The 17,872-nt window shown below is 36.2% G+C and overlaps 4 protein-coding genes across 7 annotated transcripts; 2 read left to right on the top strand and 2 right to left on the bottom strand.

Moving 5' to 3' along the window:
* Nucleotides 1-715: 715 nt before the first annotated feature.
* On the top strand, nucleotides 716-2,859 carry LOC113276280 (polyphenol oxidase, chloroplastic-like). Its single transcript, XM_026525863.1, has 2 exons — nucleotides 716-1,939; nucleotides 2,094-2,859. The coding sequence occupies exons 1-2, from the start codon at nucleotides 719-721 to the stop codon at nucleotides 2,634-2,636; spliced, it is 1,764 nt and encodes a 587-aa protein (XP_026381648.1). The 5' UTR covers nucleotides 716-718; the 3' UTR covers nucleotides 2,637-2,859.
* On the bottom strand, nucleotides 2,730-5,428 carry LOC113276281. The gene is made up of 2 exons (XM_026525864.1): nucleotides 5,191-5,428; nucleotides 2,730-4,506 (listed from the first exon to the last, which is right to left on the bottom strand). Exons 1-2 carry the CDS (start codon nucleotides 5,294-5,296, stop codon nucleotides 2,906-2,908), a joined length of 1,707 nt encoding a protein of 568 aa, XP_026381649.1. The 5' UTR covers nucleotides 5,297-5,428; the 3' UTR covers nucleotides 2,730-2,905.
* Nucleotides 5,429-6,426: 998 nt separating this feature from the next.
* LOC113272964 lies at nucleotides 6,427-6,954 on the top strand. The gene has a single exon (XM_026522742.1). It carries the CDS (start codon nucleotides 6,427-6,429, stop codon nucleotides 6,952-6,954), a length of 528 nt encoding a protein of 175 aa, XP_026378527.1.
* A 7,982-nt stretch (nucleotides 6,955-14,936) lies between these two features.
* Nucleotides 14,937-17,670, bottom strand: LOC113276282. 4 transcript variants are annotated; one of them, XM_026525868.1, is made up of 6 exons: nucleotides 17,536-17,670; nucleotides 16,616-17,279; nucleotides 16,228-16,400; nucleotides 15,855-16,077; nucleotides 15,452-15,624; nucleotides 14,937-15,340 (listed from the first exon to the last, which is right to left on the bottom strand). In XM_026525868.1, the coding sequence occupies exons 1-6, from the start codon at nucleotides 17,538-17,540 to the stop codon at nucleotides 15,196-15,198; spliced, it is 1,383 nt and encodes a 460-aa protein (XP_026381653.1). In that variant the 5' UTR covers nucleotides 17,541-17,670; the 3' UTR covers nucleotides 14,937-15,195. The 4 variants fall into 4 exon arrangements, with proteins under 4 accessions (XP_026381653.1, XP_026381652.1, XP_026381650.1 ...); XM_026525867.1 differs by lacking the exon at nucleotides 17,536-17,670 and adding an exon at nucleotides 17,308-17,522 and having other exon boundaries at nucleotides 16,616-17,229; XM_026525865.1 differs by lacking the exon at nucleotides 17,536-17,670 and having other exon boundaries at nucleotides 16,616-17,522.
* Between the last annotated feature and the right edge of the window lie 202 nt (nucleotides 17,671-17,872).

Here is a 17,872-nt window from a genome sequence, read left to right on the forward strand (position 1 = left end):
TATATGGTTACAACGGCAGAAAAGATAAGCCTCGATCAGGATATGGAGTTTTTTTGATTTTTACGATGGAAGACCAGTAGTTGTATATGATGGACGTCCAAAGAATGATTGCATACTTGTTCTATACGTACAATGCTATTGGCAAACAGCTGGTGATTTCCTTAAAATCTTATAACCAAGAGGTTGGTACGTAGGCTGTAGCATCAAGTCCCAAAGGTCATAAGATTCGCAAAGGCAGTCGTAAGGTTTTCAATACGATTAAAAACAACCAACTAATTAAATGACACCTAGTTAAAAGTTATATATAAAATGAACAGTAGAACTATACCTTTGCTTTCTAAAGAACTTTCGTGGAAACCGAGCAAAGAAGTAATGGAGAAGAAAACAAAAGTAAAGAAAGACACCAGAAGAAAATGGTTCTGATAATTTAAGAGAAAGACACAAAGAAATACTCCTATTTCTGATAATTAAAACATCCCAATAAATTTGGAGTAACCAGGAGTATTTCATTTCGTTTATCGACAAATGACAATACCTTTTTGTTTCTTGTTTAAATACGTTATGGTTGTTTGGAGTTTAAAACTTTTATGAAGGAAAATCTAAATGCTAAGATACGAATCATCTCATATCGAGTATAAGCTGGTGCAAAATTCATTTTCATCTACATAAAGCTTCATAAAATCATAAACTTGTTCAATATTCAAACAACGGAGAAGCCATGGCTTCACTTTCATCCCTTCACTCCATTTCTACTGCCTCCTTAAAGACTCTATCTGCATCTTCATCTCAAAAGAAGATACAGAAAGATAACCATCTTAAAGTTATCCAATGTAGAGCTAATAATAAAAGCCGTGATCAAGATAACCATGGAAATGAAACTAGCAGCACGAGTTTCATTGATAGAAGAGATATGCTTATTGGTCTAGGAGGTATATATGGTGCAACAACAGCTGGGTTTGGTACAGACCGCAAGCCGGCTATTGCGGCTCCCATAACTATACCTGATTTATCAAATTGTAGTCCAACAGATCTTCCGCCTGGTGTGACAGGAATAAACTGTTGTCCACCACCAACCACAAAAATCGTCGATTTTGAACTACCATCTGCTTCTACTCCTCTAAGGGTTCGTCCAGCTGCTCATTTAGTTGATGAGGCTTATATCGCTAAAATTAACAAAGCCTATGAACTTATGAGAGCTCTACCAGACGATGATCCACGTAGTCTAATAAACCAGTCTAATCTCCACTGTGCTTATTGTGATGCTGCTTTCAATCAAACTTTAGCTGGTTTCCCTAACTTGGAAATTCAAGTTCATTCAGGCTGGCTTTTCTATCCATTCCATAGATACTATCTTTACTTCCATGAGAAAATCTTGGGAAGTTTAATTGATGATCCAACTTTTGCTTTACCGTTCTGGAACTGGGATTCTCCTGCTGGTATGGAAATACCTTCTATATATGCAAATCCGGCTTCTTCTCTTTACAACAGACTTCGTGACGCGCTACATCAGCCACCAGCTTTAATTGATTTTAATTACAATTTGGTTGATTCTAATCTCCCTGCACAGCAACTCATTACATCTAATCTTACAACCATGTACCGCCAAGTAGTGTCTGGTGGAAAGACACCCACACTTTTCCTAGGATCTCCTTATCGAGCCGGTGATCCACCGGCCCCTGGTGCAGGAACACTGGAGTCTCTTCCCCATAATATAATACATGGTTGGGTTGGAGATAGAACACAACCTAACCTGGAAACAATGGGTAGCTCTTATATTTCAGCGACGGATCCAATGTTTTTTGCTCATCATTCGAATGTTGACCGCATTTGGCTTATATGGAAGAGTTTAGGAGGGAAAAGAAAGGATTATACAGATCCTGATTTTTTAAATGTTGGTTTGATTTTCTACGATGAGAAAAAACAGCTCGTGAGAGTGACGGTACGTTGAACTCTCTATTCCCACTATAATCAAGTTCCAGTTCTTGGTACTGCGATATTGCACTTAAACCAAACAAATAACAGGAGCCATGCAAAAAAGAAGATGACGATATATTAAATATATATGTTGCTAACGTTCTATAGATAATTTGCAGGTTAAAGATTGTTTGGAGCACGAGAAATTAGGTTATAAGTATCAGGACGTGGAGATTCCATGGCTGCAAACAAAACCCAAACCTCCTACAGGAAAGAAGGTCGACAAGAATGCAGTTGGCAAGACAGAGTACCCTATAACGCTCGACAAGACGGTGCAACTACTGGTTAAAAGGCCAGTTACAGAAAAACGAAGCAAGAAAGAAAAAGAAGATAAAGAAGAGATGTTGATTATAAGCGGTATTGAGCTCAATAGATGTGCTCGTGTAAGATTTGATGTCTTTATTAATTATGATGGCGAGGTTGGTACAGATTCATGTGGATGTGCAGGTAGTTTTACGAACCTACCACATGCACATGGAGATAAAGATGGCAACGGCGAAAAACTCAAGACTCCTTTGAAGTTAGCATTAACTGATATCCTTGAAGATTTAGATGCTGAAGATGATGAGTATATTGTTGTTACTATGATACCAAGAAAGTCGACAGAAAATGGGCAGGAGCAGGTTGTTACAATTGATGATATACAAATCCAGTTTGATTGATCGATACCATATCGAGAATAATTCATCTTAAAATGTTTGAATTCTCTATCTTTGTTAGTTACTTAAATCTTTCCATGTATGTGTGGTTTTTAATAAAAATTCTTGATCAAGGTATATATGTTCCTTGACCCATGCTTAAATATGTTCACCATGCAGGAAACTGTATGGTGTAACTGTATTTACAACTTACAAGTCCAAGAATGTCAATTACATTTTCACACAATTTGATTTACTATATCTATTCTACTACTATGTGCATATATATGACCTTACCATCTTTCATCCCCAAACCAATTGTTCTTCTCTTTCGGTCCAGTTGGTCCTGCTTCGCCACACAGCTCCGCAGGAAATTTATTCACAAGATTCTCCACTGAACATCTGATGAAAATCGGTAAAAGATGTATCAACTTATCCAACTCAGACCTTCCATCATAAACAAGTCTGGGTCCCCATTCTCTCATATACTGCAACCAATTTGGTTCTCTAATAATCGTGTTGTCTCCTAGATATTCAGCTGCAACAACTTCATATTTAAGGCTTGAATCCACATAAAATTTGCTCTTTGCAGCATCATTCCTCACTCCAATACCAAGAGATCCTTGCAAGAAGTTCCCGGGGTGTGGAAAACTTGCATGCCCATTTTTTGATGAATAAACAATTGCCTTATTTCCTTCGATGAACTCCAAGTTGCAAGTATCGACCCACTCTCCACCACTGTGCTGCGAGAAGTATATACTCCAAAGTTCTCCAGTGAAGTTGCTTATTCGGAGTGTATAATGCTCCCAATCGCAAACATGTCCCCCTATCTTACTCAGTGCAACATTCAACACTCCAATCTTAAGAGTAGCTGGCCCATTAAATGGGCAAAATACCCACATCACAATATCAGTAAAGGTTCCTCCAAGAGCAGGTTTCACATGGACATATAGCTCTGCACTCTCTAAGTTCCCAAGCTTCACAAAGTTCCTATTACCATCCTTCGGCAAATCTATCCAATACTCTCTATCATTCGATCCACCGCAGGGAAGGTTTAAACCCATCGGATCAATAGACATACCTACTAAATCCCCTTTCTTATACAACAAAGCCCCGTTTTTGAAAAACCACGACAAAGATGAAGGCAAATAAATCTCATCCGGATGGAAGAAAACAGTTGGCCCGTAATGTTTTATCAGTGCATGCACCTGGTCTAAATTTGGCATAGCATGTAGAGTGGGATCGAGGTTCTTCAAACAAGCAATATCTATTTCATCTCCAGAAGACCAGCAGCTGCTGCAGAAGAAAGTCCCAACAGATACACCTTTCTCCATCATCCCCCGCCGGCAAGGTCTTGTTTCCCAAACCCTAAAAGGGAATTTAACAGATTTTAGATCCATGTGAAGAATCAAGTTACAGGTCTCACATTTTTCCGTCAGATCTTCTCGGACACATCTAACTTCTTCAAGCGAGGGTTTCTCTGGACTACTACTGACCAAATATCCCATTGGTTTATAGCCCTCCGCTGGTTGGGGTAGCCAAAAGTAACCACAACCGTAATGGTTACCATCTCCCCAGTCATCTGTGCTACAAGCTAATGTATAATCGAGGGGTCTTGTAAGAGCTGGTGACTCAGTCACATGGTGGAAGTTCTTACCAGTTTTGGGTGCACCGACTTCTCTCACCACCAGCACAAACCCATGCAACAGCTGATCGTGTGATTGGCTATAGTGACCAAGGCTGAAAAATCCATCTGGTATGTCCACAGGCTTGTAAAATGTAGCACAGTTTTTCTTATCCTTTGATGAATTGCAATTCCAAACACTCTCAAAGTTGGTGATCTGAATAACGTCAAGCTGTCCCAGACATATCACTCCAGTACCAAAGCCTTGACCTGCGAAAATAAACACAAACGCAAATAACAATAACTAAATTGGAAGCAGATTAAACTCAAACGCTAAGGAACGGCATCATAAAAAATGTTTAAGAAGCAACAAAGTCATCTGCATTGGAAGGATATGTTTACCCAATTAACTTGGGATTTTTTCATTTTCATCCTATAAGGTACAGGAATCTAAGACACAGTGCAGAACTGCAGATGCCTGTCTTGCATAGAGGTAAGATTGGGTGTTGACGCCAAAAATCTGAGTTTGGAACTCGGAAGAACTAAAATTCCTACTAATCCACCAAAAAAAAGACGAATTTATCTTCTTCTAATAACAATAATGCTTTTTCCGATGCCAAAGAGCTGAAATTATCAATTGATTAATCAAAGAATTCAAGGCATGAGTATCCAGAACAACAACTAGAATCAAATTCCAGATCTGTGTAATTGCAAAAGGTACCATTTCCTCATTAATGGATTCCAAAATACCAAAAACATTCTGAAAGTACAAATTTCATCAGAGGAACAAATATACCTAAATCAAAAAAAACCTGAGACACACACAGACCAAATCAGAGAACCCGAATTATCAAAATGCAATGTATATCAACAAAACAAAAAAACAAGACCCAATATAAGAAAATAGAAATCAAAACTCATAAAGATTGAAACTTTATGATAAAAATAGATTACCTTGAGGCCATTGAGGAATTGGTGATGGTAATGTAAAAGGTTGTAGCTCAGGAGTAGTACAGACATCATAGTTTGTGTTCCAATAAAAACACTTGCACCCATCCATCTTATTCTTCAATCTCTCTCAATTAGGATTTTGGGAAAGCAGGTTCTTTGAAAAAAAAAAAAAAAAGGAGGATTGGGTAACTAAACGGGTTGGTTATGTTCGTCTGCGTTATTCATCTTCTTTTTTCTTTCTCAGAATCAGAACAAAGTTGAAATTGTGATTGTCTTGAAACTCTCAATTGGCGTAGAATTACCCAAATTAGTCGTTGGCCGTTGACCAAAGTCAAAAGGTCAAACAGATATCTAAAAAGAAAGTATCACCTTTTCCTGAAACATGGGTAGTAAAATTAGGTGAGATTATAATTTGGTTCATTTCTAGCCGGAATCACAAAGTTTTGGTCTAGCGGCAAAAAAAAAATGTTTTCTGTTTGGTTCTGTTTGAAAACATCAAAGACCAAAATAACCTTTCGTAATGTTTCGGCATTAATTTCCATAACTCTTATATTTCCATGATTATTTGAGTTTATGCTCTCTGATGAACTCTGAACTTCTTACTTATTTTTGTAAAGGGGTTCATTCTTTTAAATGAACACTTAATCAAACCAGAAAAATTAGAATAGACTTCATTCTTTAAAATGAGCAAACAACAAAACTTCATCATCTGAACAAAAAAAGAGAGTTCATTTTTTCAAATGAACACCTAATCAAAGTTCATTATTATGAACATGAAACAGAGTTCATTCTTTCAAATGAACACCTAATCATTTCCAAATTGTTAGCAGCAAGATTAAAAGTAGTGATACCAAAACTCATCAGTGAACATCAAGGAGCTTTTATTCAAGACAAACAAATACAAGATGGGATTCCCATTGCAGGAGAGATAGTTAACTCAAGACTGAAATCTAAGAAGTCGAGACTACTTTGCAAGCTAGATATTGAGAAAGCCTTTGACAATGTCAATTGGCATTGTTTGGACTCTCTTCTAAAAGGGGATGGCTTTGGAGAAAATGGAGAAATTGGTTATATTGGTGTCTTTCATCATCTCAATCCTCAATACTAGTGAATGGAAGTTCAACTAGAAAATTTAAACATCATAAATGACGGAGGCAGGGAGACTCCCTCTCTCCTTTTCTCTTCATCTTAGTAGCTGAGGTCCTCACGAGGTTATTGAAAAGAGCTAAAGATTTGCATATGCTATCTGGATTTAAGGCTTTACCAGAACTTAATGTGTCTCATCTGCAATTTGTTGGTGATACACTTATCTTCATAGATGCAAAAGAAGAGGAAGTTGAAAATATGCTCATGATACTGCAAGGATATGAGGCAATCATTGGATTAAAGGTAAACCTAGAAAAGAGCACATTTATCAGCATTGGTGCAGATCACAAGATTCAAGACATTGCAAAAATTCTAAATTGTAAGATGGAAACTCTACCTATCAAGTATCTTGGCATGCCACTTGGAGCCACAAGGAATCAATCAAGGATATGGGAGGTAATTTTGGACAAGTTTAAGAGTAAACTTGGTAAGTGGAAAAGGAGATTTCTATCCATAGATGCTAGAATAGAACTCATAAACAGTGCATTAACCAGCTTTCCTGTATACTACATGTCACTGATTCAAATGCCTGTTTCTATGGAAAAAAGAATGATGAAGTACATGAGTGATTTCTTATGGGGAGTTACTTCAGACAAGAAAAAAAAATGTTGGATTGCTTGAGAAAGAGAAAGCAAACCTAAAGAACTTGTTGGGATGGGAATTAGATACCTTAAGGCCAAAAATAAGTCCCTACTTACTAAATGGAGCTGCAGATACTCCCAGGAAAAGTATGCTTTATGGATAAAAAAAATATAACTTCAAACCCTCACTGACAAAGAGAATATTTTCCTAAGAAAACTAATTAATACCACTTATGGCAAAGAATTCTGGAGAGGCATAGAAAATGAGCAAGACACAATGCATGGAACTCAAATGTACACATAGGATATGGGATGAGAGTTAAGTTTCGGATGGATTCCTGGAAAGGCCAAGTTCCATTCTCATCAACACACAAGAAAGCGTTCAAAGCTACAGTCAAGAAACATGCAAAAGTTATTGAAATGATTCATAATGGTGTATGGTGCATTCAACTCAAACACAATGCCAGTGATGAGGTAAAAGATGAACTATCAAACTTGGTATCTCCACTTGGTTTTCCTCCCACTTTAAGTGACTGCACATACTCCATTAGCTACCAGCTAGGATATAAATGGATCAAAAAACAGCTGGGAGGAGTTGGAGTTGACTTCAAATATATCTAGAAGAAACAGGTTCCACCAAAATCTCAACTATTAGCATGGCTTGCGATCCATAACGCCATACCTACAATAGATAATCTGAATAAAAAACGCTGTCAGATTCAACTACAAGTTGCTGTTTTTTTAAAGCAGTGGATAAAAATGTCAATCATCTTCTCCTGAATTGACACTTCTTTAAAACAATATGGGATCAATTCTCAACTTCTTTAGACCCTTTATGGTCACAAAAATGTGATATCATTGAGCAGTTCAGACTTTTGCATTCTGATTCATGCAAAAAATTGGGGGCGGGGGTGGGGGTGGGGAGGGAGAAATCTGGTACATACTTCGATACACCATTGCTTGGATGTTATGGGGTGAGAAAAACAAACGAGTAATGTCTAAGAAGAGATCCACAGAAAAAGAAGTTAAGAGATTGATTTATCAATGGGGCTCTATCCATTTCTGGTTTAATGCAATCAGCTTCACGGATTTGATTTTCAACTGGAAGACATGTATGGATAACTGTTAATGGTAAAATTGTAACTTGTAAGTGGTATTAGTTGTGGGTTTCTGTACCGTGGACCTGAAATTGGGTTTTGATAATCACTAAACCCGTGTATCTTTTCTTATGTCAATAAAATTTTAACCACTTTTATCAAAAATAATATAAAAATAAACCCCTAATCAAACCAAAACTAGAATAGGGTTCATTCTTTAAAATGAATACATAATAAAACTCTGTTATCATGAACAAAAAACAGAGTCCATTCTTTCAAATGAACACCTAATCAAACCAAAACTAGAACGAAGTTCATTCTTTCAAATGAACACTTAAAAGTTCATTATTATGAAGAAAAAAAATAGAGTTCATTATTTCAAATGAACACCAACTTAAAACAATCTAAATCAAAACTTGAGCAGAGTTCATTCTTCAAAATCAATCTTTAAATCTTCTTCTCTGTCAATAAATCTTTGTTATCAATCTTCGTCTTCTTTGACAGCAATAGAGAAGAACGCAGCTGCGAAAGAAGAACAAAACTCCTAAAAAACAAATATTTATCTTCGTTATCAATCTCTGTAAATATTCATCTTCGTTGTTAATCTTTGTATATCAAAACCCTAAAAATACAAATCTCGTAAATGCAGCAGAAGAAGAAAATACAGAGGAAAAGAAAGTAAATATGAAAAAACATAGAGGAAAGAAAAAGTAAATCTGAAAATGATTTCTTCTCTATTGATTTAGTATATATATGGTTTTAATACAATATTTTAGTAATGAAAAAAAAAACATATTATGCGTAGGTATTGTCCACCCTAGGACTAAGCAGTAATATTTAGGACCAAACAGTAATATATATTTAGGAAAAGGACCAACTTGACATTTATATTAATATTAGGACTATCTGATAGTTTCTACTATAAATTATCCTAGGTAAAGGTAGAGGAAGAATTTTTTTCTAGAAAAACAAAAGTAAATACCGACTGGAGACCTGCAGTTTCTGCTGATTACGATTCAAGCGAAACATGTAGTGTTTAATCTCCATGATCATGTTTGTTTATGTGGAATATATGATAAAGCATGTTACAACATGTGTCATATATATGCATTGTTATTTCGTTGTTGTAGTCTTTCTTTCTTTTTTATGTTTTTTTGAAGGCATATAAATCACTAAATGTTACAGGGCCTACGGCCCATTGGATGTGCGGTCCAACTAGATTCTTAGGATTTTATATAAAAGAAATTATGTAATCATTCTTCTCTAATCTTCTAATAAGATATCCTTATAGTTGCCTCTCCATATTCTTTGTTCATTTCTAATTCTCCTCAAACACGTTATCATGTCTGATGCTACACCGCGGAGCTAGATTGTTGATTTTTTTTTACATGGATGGGAAACACAAGTTGTTCCAAAAAAGAAAAGAATGGGGATTTGGGTTTACATCAAAGCAGAGATAAGTCATCATTAAGCTAAGTTGGATTAACTTTCTCTATTTTTTTTTTATTTTTCTGGATTGATCTGATTGTATTGTACTGTTTTTTTTCTTTTTTCTTTTTCCATTATAATTGTTAAATCTATGATAATGATTTTCGAACTATAAAACTATGGAGATTGGTAGGCTGATCGGATTGAACTGTATTGTACCCACACTAATTTGTCTGTATGTGTATTGAACTTGCGAAGGAAAATGTTAAAAAAAAAGAAAAAAATGTTCTGTCCGGGTTCCTGTGATCCTGTCTGTTCATTGCCTGTGAAAAGAAAGAGAAAGGAGCGTTCCGGGGAGAAAGAGAAAGGAAACCGTCTGTCTCTGCCCTGCCCTGCCCGACCCGGTCAACCTGACCCGTTTGCATTCCCATCCCGAACCTGTGAGATCGCACCAGATAAGGTATGGAATCTCAAAGATATACCGATAATCTACAAAAAAAAATAAAAATATTATCTGCCATAGATTCCAAAGATATACCGATAATCTACAAAAAAATAAAAATATTATCTGCCATGTTAGCTCGGATTATGATGTGGTCGGGTCACATATATTTTGTACTCTTCATATTTTGGTACGTACTTATATTAAAAACCTGCCCTCTAAATTCCCGTAATTGTTTTATCTTTTGAAGAAAAAGTAAGAAGTGAAGACAAAAAATTAAGTTATAAACTGTTTTAGAGAACAAAAAATCATATGTCACTATTTAAAGATGGGTCACATACTTGAATGATGTGGCCCGACCACATCGCAGCCGCACCGATCTATGATTGACCTCTTATTTTTTTAATGAGTAATTGACATGTTTTACTACATATGTTGTCTTTGGAAATTCTGATTTGGACGATTTTTTTTAAATTAGTTTATTTTCTGTGTACCTAATCCAAATCCACTTTTATGCTTAATTTTTACTTGTTAAATCATATGCTATGATGATGCACATGACATCTTGCAAGTTATCAAACACACAGACTCAAGTTAATGAATCGACCATTTGAGAACCCTAGTTGGTGCGGGTGATGATTATCAATCCCGTCCAGTTCTGACCTGGTTCCTGGGGATGTCTTATCCCGTCCGTTCTGGTTCCTGTCCCAGCCTATCCCGTTCTGGTTCCTGGTGATGTCCCAGCCTGTGGTGTCTTGTTCCAGTTCATACTGGGTCGTGCGCATCCCGGCCCTATTCGGTTATGTCTATACTAATGGGAACCATAGCTCGAGGAAGTTATGTAACTGTTTACATTTATATCAAATATTCGTTGGGCTTATTTATCTGTTTTTAGAACACGCCTAGTTCTGTATTTTTTTTACCCCCTTAAAATAAGCCCATATCATATAAACGGTCAATTTAAATTATGACTATTGATTTCGTCCATTAAGAATTTTGGTCGTAATGTTATTTTTTTGTTATATTGAATGGTGTACTTTTGTTTAATTGGTTGTACCAACTCAATTCAAATAGATATATTTGGGGTTTAGAAGTACTTGAACACCATTATTACGTACTTGATATATTCCTCTCAAAATTTTGAATGCTTCGTGAAATGTAATCCACTTGCTCGGCTATTAATCTGTCAGTAGTTTCAAAATATACGTTGGAAATAAAATCACATGTATTCCAATTTTTGTGGAAGAACTCACACAGGGTGATATGAGTCATAAAATTTCCATTTCTCTACTTCATCCATGATACTAATGAAGCAGTACATGTGTAGTGAGATTCTCTTGGCCTGTCGAGATAATGAATATTCTCAAATTAAGCTAAATGTAGAGAAATTGAAAATGGAAAGAACCCCGAAGTAATGAGGGTTAGACGTATCTACTCATATAAGTATGTGAAATGGGACATATACATCATGAGACAAAGATGTATTTTTTTTTCCCAGTAGTAATGACACCAAAGTATAGGTATCAATTGAACATGGGAACAGCTAAAATGTAATTCTAGCTCCCATCATAAATGACAGAGTTGGAAATGCACCTGGTCATAGGTGTTGATATATACAATATAATGTGTGTATCATAGTAGTAACCAATATTTAGAGGAGATCATATTTTAGACATCAACTTTAATGACAAGAAGAAAATTGCTTGGCCAATATTGGTTATTTAATTGAACTAGATCAGATGTTTGTGCTTATGGAATGAAAAGTACATCATTCCCACGAGACATAAATTCTCTAAAGCACTTGAGATATATATGGATGAAACGTAACATATATTCATTCTAAAGTAATTGAGTTGAATCTGAATTTTGTTACGTAATAAGGACACACCACTTATTAGATATCTCAAGACTCAATGTCTAAGCTCTGTATGTACTAAGGGACAATCACATCTTATTAAGTAGAAAGGGTGTCCATGCGTGAACTATTACCTATTTTTTTTGTAAACTTACAGTGAGAATGGAGTTCATTGCATCTATAAATTATTTCTAATGAATGTGGAAGGAAGCATATTCTTAGAAAATTTATGTGTCAATCTAATGAATTGTAAAATCACTGGAACTTGAATCACTGAATCCATATTAACCCCAACAATGAATTGATTGGGATTGATTCATAAATACTTTGACATAACCATAAGGCAAATTGGTTGTAACATGATGTTCCGTTTTGAAAGTACTAACACGGGCATCACTTTATTTGAGTGTAAAAGACAATGAACTAATAGAATGCGAAGTTCCGGCATCTATCACAATCAGTGATTTGTAAAGTTATTATGTTTGCACTGCCTCTCCCCATTATGCTTTAGAGTAATGAAGCATGTCACTCATCTTACAAAGTCTTTTTTCAGTAAAACATGATTGAGACCATCCAGTTTTATTCAGATGCAAATGATGAATAACTCATTCTTAAAAGAAATAAAGTGTTATTAGTGAACATATATCCATGCAGAATGCAGATCATTCAAGTGATTTATGGCTCCGGTGGATGATTCGAGGAATTAATCAGTTATTTCTCACAACAAACGATGCGTTTAACTTTTGTAGAATTCCTAGCATATATTACACAATCCAAAGTGCAAAGGCTCACCACACTTGTTAATGCTAGAGAATTTACATCAAAAGGACTTGATGAATATTGCATATTTAATAAGATCAGTATGGAGCATCTTATACCCCAATGGTCTCGCAAAGGCTACCATCAAAGGTTAAAGATGGTGCCTAAAGAATAGGTTATGCGTACCAATATATCTTTTATTTCTTTGGGGATATGCAATATTACACGCATCTTACTTAATTCGTTTTTAGAACCCAATATTAGTCAACCTTTTTTGCGTACCAGTTGGTAACTGGATTTAAGCCTGACATTCGTGTTCATACGCATTTTTGGTTGCATTATATATGTGTCATTACGACTCCACATCGTACTATGATGGGTCTTCAAAACTGTTAAGTAGTTATGTTTGAAATGAGTTCCCAACAATTATACGCATTTTAAAACTTTTGGCAGGAGATCTCTTACCGCTAGATTTGCGGGTTATCACTTAATGATACAGTCTTCCCGTCGTTAGGGGGAGATAAGAAAAAGTATTTTTCTAAGGGAACGACAGGAATTGTCGTTGTGTGTTCCCACTGTGTCTCATATTTATTCTTGTACTCCACAAATGTAAATGTGAAGTGACAAAGAATATTTGATTTTCAGAATGTACATTGATGTTGCTAAAGTGATGAGATCACACATACCAGCTGCAAATCTACCTGCAAAGTTACAAATTCTCAATACAGGATATACACCATTCTTGCAACTACACTTAGTGGAAGTGTGGTTGAGGCCGTGGCTCCATAAAAGAAGTTGGAGAGACCACTTGGTTCGATCAATTCTCACCTAGAAAGGAAGTAGGTGAGTAAGGCACAACTTATTTATATCATCAGAAATCATCTCATAAGATTGTCTCTGAATATGTCCATGAATCAAACTGGAGGACGTTCCGAAGTTGTAAATGATTCTAGAGAACAATGAAATCCTGACGGATTATGAGAATGCATATGAGTCAATGGAAGGATCATGCGTGCACAATGATGATATAATCCATAAATAGTTGCTCCATAAGTAGAGCACAATGAGATTGAACCATGCTTTATTTTGATTAATTTGAAATAAATAACATATTTGGCCTACGCAATCCAGGCAGTACTTAGTTCTTTGAAAAATATACGGTATTTGGTGTGGTAGTTCTAACCAACCTAGTTTAAAGCCTGTGGGACATATGTGGTTATTTATCATAAAGTGTAGTGAGAAGAATGAGGTCTTAAAGTATAAAGAATCACCTTGTGGCGCGAGGTTTCTCACAAACCCCTGGATCGCTTACTCTTTTGAACATCGTGATGTTCAGTTAATTAGTTTGTTTGGTAGTTTCAAAAGAATTTGAAACATAGTAGATGTGGTTATATCTCTGGAGATCTAGACTCAAAGATATTTGCAAAAGTGCATGATAGCCTTTTGCTTCCCAAGTCGAATGACTCTAAACCACGGAGTGTGTTTGCAGTTACACTGGAACACTCACTTATTGATTTAAACAATCAAACGGATGTGGTATACCCGTCTAAGTGACTATTTGATTGGGAAGGGATAAACAAGTAAGGTTTCATTCCATGCATATTAAATAAGTTCCTGATTCAGAATTATAGCTATCTATGTCGACGGTATGGACATGATAAGTACTCTGAATGGAATAAGACATCTTACAAGATATTTAAAATTTGAATTTGAGATGAAAATCCTGGGAAATCTCGATCTTATCTATGTTCTAAACTAGAAGACCGGGCTTGTGGTATATTATTCCACCAGTTTGTATATGTCCATTGTCAAGAAATTTAACAAGGACATGCATCCTGCTAGCACTCCCATGATTAGTCGAGTTCCAAATGTACATAAATGACCAATTCTTCTAAAGAAAGATGACGAAAGTTGTGTCGGAGATGAACTTTTCTTATCTAAGTATAATAGACGCATTATTGTACTTAACTTAATGTACTCGGACAAATGTTACATCCTCAGTGAACTTGTTAGCTAGATATAGCTCAGCGCCAAAGCAACATCATTGGAATGGTATAGTGAATGTAATCATGTACTTCAAAGTAACCATTAACATAAATTTGTTTTATCCCTGCAAAGACATAAAAAGGAATGCTAACGAAAGTGCAATCCAAAAGTTGTTGATTATGAAAGAACAACAATATCTTCTCCAACGAAAGCAATTAGGGGGAGATATGGTAGACTATTTTCTAAGTCGATATTCATTTCGAAAAGTACATGACTAAAGGAACTGTCTAGAACAACTCTGAAAGTAATCAGGGGGAGATGACGACATCAGGGGGAGGATCCAAAGATATGATGTCGACATATTTTACTTCGAAATTGAAGCCGTGTTGTACTCTTTTACCCTTCGATCGAGAATAGTTTTTCCTAAAAGGTTTTGTTACTCGACAAGGTTTTTAACGAGATAACACTAAAAACATCAAGTATGTTGAACGTTGAAGACTTAAAGATCGCATTGATATTAGTGAAAATATCTGAATCAAACAAATGAAACGCGATAGTCTGTTAAGCAACGTAACTTCCTGAATCAACAACATGCATGGTCTTATAGGCTTTCAAGTTACCAAAGTAAAGTGTGATAAACTCTTTTTGACTGCATGAGACTAATGAATATTGTCTGACATCAGGGGGAGCATCTAATGTTGTAGTTAACTAGAATCAAGCAGTTGCCAAGGCCAGAGCACCTCCCTGGAAATTTGCTACCCCTGCTAGATTGTTTGGTAAGGTACTTTGAAGGTCTTTTTCTTCTTCTTCACAGTCCTCTGCTTCCCAAAGGAAACTTGCATATGCAGCATGGACATGACTGCAGTTGAGAAGAAAGCAAAAGATAGTAAGAACCTGGGGAAATGCTCAATTTACATGTTTGATTCATGACTCAAAACGATGAGCTAAATGTTTCAAGATTGAACAGTACCTATCCTCAGGAGCAGCTTGAACTGCACGTTCAAAGTAGCTACAAGCTCTTGTGTCATCATGATGGAGCTCCCAAACCAATTTAGCATACTGCGATAAGATTTCACCGTCTCGAGGATCTATTAGTATTGCTCGGGAGTAGTATTCATCAGCTTCCCTTAGATCTCCCTTGGATTTTAAAAACAAAAGAAACAAGTATTAGAGGCTTGCATGAATGCGCAACTCAAGCAAACGATAATCCACTGTGACACAACATAATACATAACTCAATCTATTCACTAGCATTGCAAATTCTGCTGGGGTCGAGGGGGACAGTAGCCCCGTGCAGTGTAAGACCCGATTCATCACTTTAATCGATCATATCTAATAAAAGAACTATGAGATAACTACCCAAAAAATCTCACCTTATAAAGAAATTGAGCATAATTTCTTAGAAACAATGAATTACAAGGATTTTCTCCGACCATCTTCTGATAATACTCTCCAATTTCTTCTTCATTCACAACACCGCCTTCTCCACCCTGGAAATTTGCAATCCCAATGAGATTGTGTGAAATGCTACTTCCTTCTTCTTCATCACTATCCCCAAATTCCCAAAGGAATCTTGCATAAGCCGCATGAACATGACTGCACTTGAGAAATAAAGATGGTAAGGAAATGCTCAATTTACTATAGAGTGCAACGTTCAGAGCATGTCATAATCCAAAATCAGGCTTGTATATGCTGATAAAAATATAAACGTGTTTGATTCTTGAACTAAATAATGGGATCCAATACCTATCCTCAGGAGCAGCTTGAACTGCACGTTCAAAGTAGCTACAAGCTCTTGCATAATCATGATGAAGCTCCCAAACCAACCTAGCATATCGCAATAAGATTTCGCCATCTCGAGGATCTGCTAGTATTGCTCGAGAGTAGTATTCATCAGCTCCCCAAAGATCTCCCTTGGACTATAAAACCAAACAAAACAAGTATTGAAGTTTGTATGAAACTCAAGCATATGGCAACCCACTGTAACATCATAATACACAACTGAATCTTTCACTAGGATTCCAAATTCTGCTGGTGTCAAAGGGGGCAATTGCCCCTGCAGTGCAACACCCAACTGATTCAAAACTATGAGACAAGCACCAAAAAAACTGAATTTGATAAATAAAAATCTCACCTTATGAAGAAATTGAGCGTAATTTCTTAGAAACAATGCACTAGAAGGATTCTCCTCCACCATCTTCTTATAATACTCTCCAATTTCTTCTTCATTCTGAACACCACCTTCTCCAAACTTTGCAAAATCAAAACCACCGCCGCCGCCACCACCACCACCGCCATTAACATCAATTCCAAGCCCTTTTGCAAGAAACAATGATGGGTTCATATGATTTTCTTGACCCAAGTACTGAAATTCATTAAACTTGTCTTCTTCCTTCTCTTCAATGAGACCCATTTTCTCACCATAAGTGAATTCAGCACTTCCAATAGACATAATATTTTCTCCTATTGTTACAGACCTCGGTAAAAACCCATCATTTTTAATCTCATCTTCTACATAATCATCTTCTTCAGACCCTCTTCTCCAATTAAAATCAGAGAGTGAAGGAATTGACTGCAACATTGAACTTCTTTTTGCGGATTTAAAAGGGGAAGAAGGGTTTGACAGAAAACGATTAAACTCTTGAATATCAGTATCACCACCACCAGATGCAGCAGCAGCAAGTTCTCCTAAATTCCCATCAGATTGAGCTCTTCTAAAACTTTTATTAGTACTGCTAGCTTCTCTATCTGATGAATCAGAAAACCCACTATTATAACGACTTAATGGTGATGAAATACTGCAAGAAAATGAGTTAAAGTTAGTACCTCCATGAGAGAATGAGATTTTATTTAATTCAGAGTTGTTTTTGTTGTTGTTTTCATGATTGGGACTTTCTGATGAATAAGAAGATGAAGAGAGGAGAGATCCAAGAACTGGTGTTGATGAACTTCTAAGCATCATCTCTTTTAAAGGTTAATTGTTTAAGTTAGTAGATACTGGGATTTCAGTACTAATATTTATAGTCATAGTACTATTATCTAGATTTGACTGACCTCATTTTGATTCAACGGTGTATGACGGGAAATGATGAAGCGATTTGGTTCCCGTGATTTGCTGGTGGTGGTGACTGATGATGCATAATGGTCAAACAGTTGGCGGGGTATCACGTTGGAAAATGGAAAAGGAAGCTCCTTTGCTCTGGCTTTCTGATTTATCACGTTTTTGGTAGGTTGACAAGTTCACATGGCCAATTTTTTTTTCTTCTTTTTTTTTGACGCATGATTTTATTATATTACTAAAGGCTATTACAAGATGGTATTTGATACTAGTAGGATCAAATACATCCGGACTCATACACCAAGAAATTACAACAACAAGGTATACGATTGA

Source organism: Papaver somniferum, chromosome 4 (assembly GCF_003573695.1).
Source record: "Papaver somniferum cultivar HN1 chromosome 4, ASM357369v1, whole genome shotgun sequence".
Lineage (NCBI taxonomy): Eukaryota > Viridiplantae > Streptophyta > Magnoliopsida > Ranunculales > Papaveraceae > Papaver > Papaver somniferum.